Source organism: Pavona decussata, unplaced genomic scaffold, assembly GCF_977016875.1.
Source record: "Pavona decussata unplaced genomic scaffold, jaPavDecu1.1 SCAFFOLD_184, whole genome shotgun sequence".
NCBI lineage: Eukaryota > Metazoa > Cnidaria > Anthozoa > Scleractinia > Agariciidae > Pavona > Pavona decussata.
The window spans coordinates 2582066-2593338 of record NW_028145593.1 but is presented as its reverse complement, the minus strand read 5'-3'; the positions used below and the strand labels follow the sequence as shown (position 1 = coordinate 2593338).

Genomic DNA, 11273 nt, shown 5'->3' with positions numbered 1-11273 from the left:
CATCGTAATCCTGGCCAGCATGCATGTTTCTAGTTCATTTTCAACTGTGAAAATCCTCCACGAATCGTGATTGCGGAAGGACAACGTATTCGCGGAAGACTGGCACGATGAATAAAATCTATAAATAACTCGAGGCATATTCTCTAGGAAGGGATTATTTTATCTTTTTGTCTGTCGAATAACTCAGGCAGGGTATAAAAGCAGGATAAATTTGTTCTAGCTGGTTGAGCGTTTAACCAAAATTACCATGCATAAGCTCGTGAATTCGATTAAACTATATTAAGTACGTTCCAAACATTTTATGTATCGATATGGGTTGCTAATTAAAGTATTCTATAATGTTATAACACTGTAACGTATGTGTAACGCACGTTTAAGGTAATAATTGTATCAAAACTCAGAAACAAAATTAACACTGCTCATGATCAAGATCGCTGCTGGCATTTGTTCGGTGTTATGTCACTGGGTAATTGTCGATTTGGATATGTTTTGGTTAAGTTCTTAGTTGAATCCACAATCTAAACATCGCACTTTACTGGAGATTGAAATAATTCATCACCCAAAACACAAGTCTCCTTTGTCAGAAACTTGGAAAAACAAATCTTCTCAAGGTACGATTCCTCCACACGCCTGAGAGAGAGAGTAAAAAAGGAAAAGGCTTCTTTAAAACGAGTCTTTCCACAGGCATCTGTCTTTTACTTGCAGAATGTGCACCTCGATTAAAGCGATGTTTGGAATGCAAATCAAAAATTACTGGAAAAGCCAAGAAAGGTAATTTAAACTATTAATAAAACACGCTTTACTGTGTAATATTGTAGAAGCTTGACATTAGGAAAATCCTAAAAACATATACATGCTTATTCTGTCCACTTCTCGCCCTTTTTGACGAGTTCTTAATGTTTTTTTTTTTCTTTTTCACATTTTAAAGGCAATAGTTTCGACTCCACCGATTTGAACTTTATTTTTGCACGTTAAGGGTTGAAATAAGACTGCCACCACGGTAATGCGTTTCATTTTTTTGACAAGGAATACTTTGTCGTACATTTTACCGATAGTTCTTACTAAGACTTCCCAAAAACAGATATCTCTCAATAAAAACGAAGGTTTCCAAAACGATCTCCAAAGTGGAGGCTTTGCGACAACACTGAAGTCACAACTTATTATTCAAAATGGATAAGAGGATTTACGGAGGAGCTGAGAAGGGTGATGGTCATTGACCAAGGGAACACAGCATTAACATAAACACCAGCCGGTCTCAAGACACTACGGACAGCTGTTGGAATAAACAGCACCATGAACGCCACCAAGGTGTACCTCATATCGGCTAGGACTTTCTTCTCTCTGATGATTAGCCGCTGAAAATGAAGTGAACTTACATCGTTTATGACAGAGTGGCTGTAGCGCGACACAGCCACGAAGATTTTGACATGATAAGCTATCAGAAAAGTTCTCAATACAGTTGCTATGGCAGCTCTAACGGCTGTTTTTGCACGTTCTGCGATGATCCATTGAAGTAGAACGACTATGATGCCCAGGTAGTCCAGCATACGAAGGCTTGGTAACCAGCCACTGTAAAAGAGAAATGTATGTTTTAAACAACGTAGATAAGACATCACTCTGTCTTAATCCTGTCTAGACTTGTGGAGAAATCACCACGCACGAAACCATGCATTTAATATGCCAACAAAACCAGCCACAAATCTTTGCGACTCTTGCAAATATTTATCTAGGAAAAGTTTGGTCTGGCTCATCGTTAATCATGAAATTTTGTTGTTACCATGGCAACCGCATTAGATTTTTGAAAATTTTGCATTTCTTGTTTCTTAAAAAAATTCACGTTTCGTGAGGCAAACTGCAACAATGTCTCACGTAGTGCCGAAAATATGGCAAAAAGAAATTCACGAGCAAATTCAGGACAAACGAAACTGCAAGTCAGTGTATGCTTGTGTTTAAGTGCACAAAACGGACTAGCGGCTAATTACTTACTGAATGATTTTCAGCATACGTCCATTGTGTATAACTTATGAGGATCAAGAAGAGGGACCTTTTAAGGCTTCCTCTATGGAGAACTAATTATAAGACATTGCTAGGGACTTTTCGAATTAATTGGGCAACACATTTCCTAGGACAATTAGATCAATAAAGACCCCTCTAAAGTCGAAACAACTCCAGCGAACTTCTTTGAAAGACAGTCAGTGATTTTCGAGAATGGTGTATTATTCAGTGAGTGACACAGGTAACTCGGAAAAAGGTAATCCGGGTGCTCCTATCTGGAGTCGAACCTTAGACATACCAATTACTAGTTCGGATGCTCTACCATTAAGCTACAGGAGACTCGTGGGAGCAAAGGTCATTAAACTAGGCTCATAGGACAAACAACCTGCATACTGCTAGGATTTGAATGTCGATCAACGTGTAGCACTATGCGCAATGGAATAAATGGGATGGTATATTTTATGCCTGGTGAATGAATGAGAATGGAGAATTAAGTAAATTCAAACAAAGTTCATGTGACAAACATCCTGCTCACTGCTAGGATTTGAATTTTAATGTGTGGTATCTGCGCGAAGACATAAATATGATGGTGTTATTTTTACTCCATCTACCTTTAGCAATTTTGTGCATATTCCGGTGTATTTTTTCTATGTAAGCTTTGTCCTTTACTTTTAATATTTAATTTAATATAAATTCAGCAATCCATTTAAACTACAGAATTGAACATTTCCTGTATAAATATTTGTTCAAATTGAAAAAGAGAGAGAGAGAGAGAGAGAGAGAGTAAAAAAGGAAAAGAAATCAAATAATTCATTTCGGAGCCAAAGAAAGGCTCTTAGAAAGTCTATTAAACCCCAGGTTTGAGCCTTACCTTTCTTCTTTCTTGGTGACTGATACTGAACTGGATTGCAAAGGGCATTGCATCGATCCCGTGCAATACACACCATATGCATAAAGGAACAACCAGGTAGACTCCGCTATCTTTGCCAGGCGCTCTAGTGAATAGCAAGTCACTTGGTTATAGTGAAGAACCAATCGCAGTGCAATGTACAAAGGCCTGGCTACTAAGACAGCAACACTGTCCACTAGAGTGAGGCTGAAGATCAGAGTGTGGCAAGGAATCTTGATCAACTGTTTTGTCTTCATTACCACCGCGATAGCAAGGTTGCAAATCAGAGCCAAAACAGCAGAGAAACCATTCACAGAAGATAGAGCGAGGTCGTTGGCGAGATACTTGTTTCCAGCCTCCCATAATATAAATGAAGATAACAGGCATGTGGAGTTACCTTCTGACATTTCATTGACAAATGTACTTCAAGACCAAAGCTTGCCAGGTGAGTCAAGCTATAAAACACGAGAAAAACATAAGAGGCGATAACACTATTACACACCAAAACAACCAATATTATAAAATGTTGCTTTGATCATAAAATAAAATAGAAGACTGAAAAGAACGAAAAAAAAAATACTGACATGTATGTACTGTCAAAACAATGCACAAGTCGGTTTGAGACTACACAAATAACTCTGTGAATATTGTGCCCTTTCGATACTGCAGGTATGTTTGGCACGTTTTCCCTACAATATTAAGTGCAGTTGGATACCGTTTGCACGTGGTAATTGCAATCCTACTTAAAACGTAACGTGAGTTGCCGGGAAATTTCTTTTTCTGGGCCGTCCTGACTGGCCCTATAATAGAGACCTTTAGATTTTAGTACGAGTACGAGTACGACTACGAGATTTGACTTCGAGTTTTTAGCGAAGTACTCAGAAAAGATATATCACAGAAAGTTTCATTTCACTCTTAACAACCGACGAACTTGACGCAATTGGTTTGAATGATGATAGTTAAGCCCTTTCGTGTTTCCAACAAGACGAGATCACCTACGTTTCGAGGACTCGTTCTCGCCATTACAAGATTCTTACAAACACTCGTAGTAAAATGACGACAGCTACCTCGTTTTCCCGCCAAAATGACGCTGGTTCACGCGCGCGCACTCTTTATTTATTGGAGAAACTCGTAGTCGTACTCGTACTCGTACTAGAATCTAAAGGTCTCTAGTGAACCATGACTGTCGACTAGTTGAACAGCGCGCGGGTATTTGAGCTTGATTAGACTGAGTGAAGGTAAGTGGAAATTCAGCGAGTTGAGGTGTAGCTATCTTTTAGGGGGCAGGGCCTGGCTGCATCTTAAGATAAGCAGGAGTTTTCTACAGTGGCCCCCTGCCTTTCGAATAATTTTCTTGCGCTATTATTGTGTTCCCTATCCTCAATAAATCGCCTTCAACCGACTGATCCCGTGCGCGAAAGAATTCGTCGTAACGTAGGGAACGACTGCTAACGGTAATCTGCTCAAAATAGCGGAACGCCCGGAGCCCCGTTGATAAGAGATTTTGGTAAACCCTTGAATGAGCAAAATTTTGGTTTTGGTTATGTCGTCACTGTCCGACCGTCCGTCCGTACGTCTGCCCCTCTATGTGAGCCATTGTAAAATGCCATACTCAACCTGTGTCGCAATCCGCGTTTTTTTGTTTCTGTTTTTTTCGGCAAGAAGTTGCATCACCAACTGCGTTTAAAACAAAAAGCTAAAAATAATTTGAAGACAAAAAAATATAAATTTATGTGACCAACGGCGGGAGAAATACCAAGGAGACTATAGGCAGGAGAAACAAATCTACTGGCACATAATCAGAATCTTAAAGTGAAATCATTTTACTGCGATCCGGCGCGACGAAACGTTGGATTTTTGCTCTTGTATTAAAACTTTTCGCTCACTTAACGTGTAAAACGAACCAAAAACTCAGCAATCGAATAAAAGGACCAGTTATTTTTCAAAAAGGCGAGTATATTCATGTGGTTTTGTTGACAAAACTTTGCTGTTTTGCAAGATAAGTCTTATTGTTTTTCTTGCCGTGTGGACACTGCAACGTGTTTAACTTAAACGTAATACTGCTAACTTCAAAGCAGTCTTTTGAGCTCATTTTTTTCGGTTCATGTTCGTTATTTCCCTTGGTGTTTTATTTTCTAATCTCATCCCATTTTGCTTCATTTAAAAAAATTTGATCCTTAGCTAAAATATTCAGTCAAACAAACGTCTCGAAACACCGTTAGCATAAACTACTGACACGTTTTTCTCGCATATATTTCTAATATAGCATTTATTTGTGACAATTTTGACAGAGAACAAGCACAAATACTTAAAGTGCCCCTGGGACGAAAATTTCATTTTCCATCTTTTTGCATTTTCGTGTAGAATATGACCCTCTTACTCATGTTACCAAATTTCATTCCTTTACGGCGATTGGAAGTATTTTTTGTTTAGCTTTTTATTCGAGATTTCACGGCCGCCATTACTTGGCCTTGTTCCGGAAGTTAAGGCTCAAATTATAGGAAGTGACGTCATTGGGTCAACTCGAAAAATTCCACATGGCTAATTTTCATATGGATTCTACTTCTTAAACTGTATTCTGCTGTTGTTTAGCTTGCACTAACAGTCTTTTCAAAGAACGTTAAAAGCAAATGTAAAATTAAAGTGTGACTTGATTTTCATCAAAACAAAGCTTACGCAAAACATTTACTAAGTATTCGCTTACAGTTTGTGCGAATTTATGAAACATCGTTTTTTAGTTTATTTCTGTATTGATTTCTATGAATTATTACAGTTTGTTTTATTTTCCATTTAGTACTCCAGAATATTAAGCAAAATTTACTAGACCTTGACAGTGCTACGTAGCACGCGTTGACTGTCAATAAACCGGTTCGCCTCGATCATCTTAAAAACTAAAAGAGTAACATAAAAACAGAAAAATAAATATCTTTTGGAGTCCATTCAACGAAACTCTATGCAAATATCACTTTGAGCGTGAAGAAAACTATCATAACTCATTAATTCACCGATCCCGTCCTGAATATTTACCTACAGTGTACATGTTGAATATTTTGATATTTTTTTGGATCTCCCACTCACATAATCATGTAACCTAGAGAGTCAGTTATACTGAAGTGGGTGGGTTTTGGGGGTTGAAGAGGATACCTTACTACCTTGTATAAGAAGTAGTATTTTTATTCGCATGAGGCCGAGTAGAATTACTTATTAAGAATTAATTTTCAAGCGCATTTCTAAAGTTTCCCAAATTGCGCGACAAGGGCAATTTGAGAAAACTTTGAAAATGCACAGGGAAATTAGTCCTTAATCTACGAGGAATCATTGCAATTACGCTTTTAAAACACAGAGGATAAAATTTTCTTAAAACAATCAAGGAAGTTCGTAAAACAGTCAGTAAAACACTCGCCGTAAGCAAGCAAACAAACAAATTATTTTACTGTTCGTAGTGTCAAAAATAAACAAAACTGACGAGAAGAGTTACCATTATACACATGTAATTAAGAAAGAATACAACTTTAATTCGGGAGCAACGATAAAACTTAATGTTAGGCAACTATTAATTGTTCATCTGCGCAGTGAGGCTTCTTTGGCCGCTTGAAAATCGCACGAAAATAAATCGATAAAAATAGGAAACGGTGGATCAAAAGAAGCAACGTACGGAGTAATTGCTTCCACTTAATTTGACGTGCTTCTTCCTCCCATCAAAAGGACACTGTTATGCTAGGTTCTCGTTCCTTGTAAGAACAAGTAGCGAGGTGAAAGCACTTGGTCGCCATGACTGATTTCAGTTTTTCAGTCAAACAAATATCTATCCGATCCAAGTTTTTTGTTATGACACAAATAATCTTTTTCTGTTTCTTGTAAGAGACACGAAAACATAACCTTAACGAATTTCCTTTCTATTCAAACCTCTCTATGAAAGGCCAGAGTTACTTTGCACTAGACTGTAAAATTTCATTTTACAGTGTATTCTTGTCTATGTTCTATTTTTTTTTTTTTTTTTTTCAATAAAACTTGAACGCGAATGTTTGGCGTTGGTCGTAAACTCGATTCTAAATCGGCCAAACCTCAATAAAGTTCGCTGGAGAGAATGCAACATTTTGGTTTGTCCAGAAGTACTGATCAAAACTGATCAAAACTTCTTTCGGCAATTTTTTGAATTTATTTGGCCAGTTGTCAACCACGCAAAAGTCTCGATAACACATATTGCGCGTCTTGTTTAACAGAACTAATGTTGAACTAAGAACTGTCCGGCATCACTTCGGTTCATGCCGCGCAGTTTCTATAAAATATTCAATTACTCCTTACAACGAGATATTAATAATATATGAAATAGATTATAAAGATTTTATATTTTCAGATGGTTTCCTATTTTGGTCATTTGAACAGTTTACGTTACTTGGTTAGTTAAACAAACAGGAGGCTTGTCATAACAAAGTACAACTTGTAAAACTACAAACTACACACACCAAACATAAAAGAATACTTTTGATGAGATTTTTCATTTTTTGAGATTTTTTTTCCATGTAATATGTCCTTTTGACATCCTCTAGTTCTGTGATATTTATTTTTCCATTTGCTTGCCCAGCTCCGGCTGCCTGATAATTCACTCCGGTTGAAATTAAAACTTTACCTGCCATTCGATCCCACGGTTAACAACAGTTGTTTTCACAAAACCAAATCAAACCTCATTGTCCAGTTTATGACATCGAAAAACGTTGCCATAGAGTTACTTTGAATCAACCGGAGATCATTCGGAAATGAAGTAACGTACATTGCTGAAAAGTAGATTAAGAAGCATGAAAAGACTCGAATCGTAGTGATCATTAGAAGCGCGCGGTAAGTCCATTGTGCGTTAACTTTAATGTTATGATATTCACTCATAGACAATCTACGTGAACGGCTCCACAAAAAGGTTTTCCTTTAGGAAAAAACCGGGATGATTGCATTTAAATAATGTTTCGAGAATATTGGATGGCACTAAATCGCAGCGTTAATCGGGTTATTAAAGTTTCCGCCAAATCGTGAAAGAAACTCTTAATATAAGCTAAGCGAACTGTCCACAGGACTATTTTTGTTTTTAAAAAAATGTGAGGTTTCCTTTTTGTAAAGGAAACCTGATTTGTTGTCGATAAGCAATGTTTGTTTTTTCAGTTTGCTATCAATAACTTGGTCCATACATTGTATTTTTTTGGCGATGGAATAGGAAGCGGAGTCTGAGTCGAAAACGTAAAGAAATCTTCGAAATCCCTTCCAGTGTGAATAAAAAACGGAGACGGAATTGCAATCGTAAGTACGACGGAATCGGAATCACAAAGATTAGTAGGTTTGGTACATTAATTTCCTTTTTGTTCCGATTATGCTTCTGATTCGGTCGCTTGCGATCAAGTGTAAACTGGTTGATCGGAAGCGGAGGAGTAAATCTTAGCAGTATGCAGGATGCTCGTTCCATGAACCTAGTTTAATGGCCGTAGCTCCAACGGGTCTCCTGTAGCTCACTGGTAGAGCATCCGAACTAGTAATCGGAAGGTCTTGGGTTCGACTAGTGATAAGAGCCCTTGGATTTCCTTTTTCCGAGTATGCCTGTGTCACTCATTGAATAATACATCATTCTCAAAGAATAAACCGGGTAAAATTTGCCTGTTAACGTTTATATGGAAAGGTCTATAAAATTCCAAACGATGCATGGTCCTGACAACGATGATGACCATGGTTAAGATCAACGCATTTTAACAATTTTAAAACTAATCAGATCTTCTTCACTGCCAATTACAATTAAAATTTATCTTGTATTTTTCGCGAGGCTTTTTAGCGTCTCTACTTAATTCAGGACTAATTGCAGCAACAATCAGTGTTGGATTTTGGAAATCTCCATGCAATTTAGGCAGACATAAATAGCACCTCACTCGTGAAAGTTTAACCAATCTACAAAACGACAAAAATTAAAAAAAGTACCAGGAGTGGTGTTTGAACCCACGCGGACAATACGTCCATTGGAACTTAGGCCCAACGTTTTAAATTCTCGGCCATCCTGGTGAGGATACATTCATTACTTCCTTCATTCCAGGAGAGATTAGTCTATACGATCGTTTTCCTGGATTTCATGAGACTTGTGGCCTACAAGAGATACCGCCCAGCTCTAAATGCTAAGGACAACGTTTTTCTATTGCACTTGACGTTCAAATCATGATATCCTTTAAAGATTTTTTAAACATGAAATTATCCTGTTCCAGGCGTTCGTTTACATTCCAGCAGATAAAGTTCCCAGCAACATCTGGTTTAACAACATTCATAATATGAGCATCGGCAAAGGCCATTTAGTTGAGTTTTGAGCGTTGCTACAAGAGACCAGCTATTCCAGTTTAACAGAAACCTTTACGAACAAATTTGCGGTGTCGCAATTGGATCGTCTTTAGGCCCATCCATGGCAAACGCGTTTATGTGTTAAGTTGAAGAGAAACTTGTGCTTGAGAACAAGCTTCCGAGTTTCTATAAGAGGTGCGTAGATGACACGCTGGCTTCAGTACGTAACCATTCTGACGCCACTGACTTTCTTACTACTCTAAATGATGCCCATTCTTCCGTTCAATTTTCGACGGAGGCAGCCACAAAAAAATCGGTAGCCATTCATTGGTGCAAGGAGATCATCACATAGACATCATCTAGAAACTTGTCTATATGAAAAAATAAGAAGAAAGGGTTTCTCCTCCATTAAAAGTCACGTGAATTGCAGATAAAAACGGTCACTATGGAACTATGATAGAGCGTGCAAGGCGATTATCGTCTACACGAGGTTTCCTCTCGCGAGAATGTGAGAAAGCGGATGCCATTGAAACACGCGCAAAACACCCCAAAAAGGTCTGAACAAAGCCTGAAAACACAAAAGCATTTTTCTTTCTCTGGTGAGGACGATAAAAAACGGTGTGAAAACGCCAATGTGGGCTCGGATCTTTTTATACGTTATCGAGACACTAAAAACGTATTAGGGCTGTTTAGATGAAGGGAGGAAAATCCTAGAAGCTTAAAACAACTTTTCGTTTGGCTTCCATCAGAAACTTCGGTCGGGGTGGTTATCAAGTGGAGAAGGAAAGGAAGACGAAATTGTCGGCCTTTAGCAGCTGAACAATGGGCCTCGAAGGTAGAACGGAGGTAGTTTACATGGTAATAGGATCTTCCTATCTCTCAGATAGGAAGACCCTGTAAACTGAATACAGAAAACATATGGCGCTAGGATGATCCGCCTTCTAGGATCTTCCTGCCTCCATGTAAACATCCCCTTAGTGGGGACGGAGCATAAGATGTAAAACTTTGAATTATGCTTCAGCTTCATGAAATTACCTACTGTTAACCTAACATTTACAGTTCTCAAATAACAGAATTTGTAAATGAAAAACTAAAACTGATCCAAACACTTTTGGTTCAAAACAAATACAACAAGAAATGAGTTTGAATTCTGAAAAATGTTCTCAAAAACGTTCTATTTTAATAAACTTAAGCTCTTTTTAAAACTGTTCTCCACTAATTTCAAACTATCGTGTTGTTCAAAAAAAATGTTGATGAACAAAAGAGCCCTGGTCTTTCCTTCGAAGCTCCCAATTATAGTCACACCTCGGTGTGCTCACCTATTCCTTGAGTTGGTTTACTCCAAGTTATCTTCCGATTCTAACTGGATACAGTAAATCAAACTTTTGCCCTTGGTGCTTTTAGGTTTATTTATTACTTATAATATAAGTATTAAGAATTACTGTTAATTAATTATAATTTCAAGATGGCACGCCGATAACAGGACTCAACGACAAGTCACTGGCTATGAAATACCAGCTACTGAAAGGAAAGATGCCCAAGTTGGAGGAATCCATTATGTGCTGCATTTGTGTTGAAAGAAGAAAGAACGTCATTTTCCTGTGTGGCACTGCACGTGCCATAGTTGTGCACCGCAACTGAAGACCTGCCCGATTTGTCAGAAGCAAATTGAGAAGAAAATTACAGTATTTTGAATATGAACTTTGACCTTTTGAATCTAATAATAACTTTAAGTCGTGGACTTGAGACAAGTGACAATGCACGTTTTGGTTTAAAAACTATTAACAGTTGACACATGACTGAATAGTTCACACTTGATACCTGTAATGAAGGAGGTCATAACATTTGTCAGAAGCAAATTGCTAATTCCTAAGTTTAAAAGGAGACTAGGGTTGGATAGCTCAGGCAGGGAATAAAAGCAAAACAAATTTGTTGTAGCTGTTGACCGTTTAATCACAATTACCTTTAATAAGCTCGTGAATGATTTTAACTGTATTGAGTACATTCGAAACATTTTATGCATCACAGTATTGATATGTGTTTTTAATTAATGTATTCTATAATGTTATATCGCTGAAACGTATGTGCA

At 37.8% G+C, this 11273-nt stretch overlaps 1 protein-coding gene across 1 annotated transcript; it reads left to right on the top strand.

Moving 5' to 3' along the window:
- The first annotated feature begins 421 nt into the window (after nucleotides 1-421).
- LOC146462949 (uncharacterized) lies at nucleotides 422-10953 on the top strand. The gene is made up of 3 exons (XM_085085199.1): nucleotides 422-466; nucleotides 585-771; nucleotides 10650-10953. The coding sequence occupies exons 1-3, from the start codon at nucleotides 422-424 to the stop codon at nucleotides 10823-10825; spliced, it is 408 nt and encodes a 135-aa protein (XP_084941325.1). The 3' UTR covers nucleotides 10826-10953.
- The last annotated feature ends 320 nt before the right edge of the window (nucleotides 10954-11273 follow it).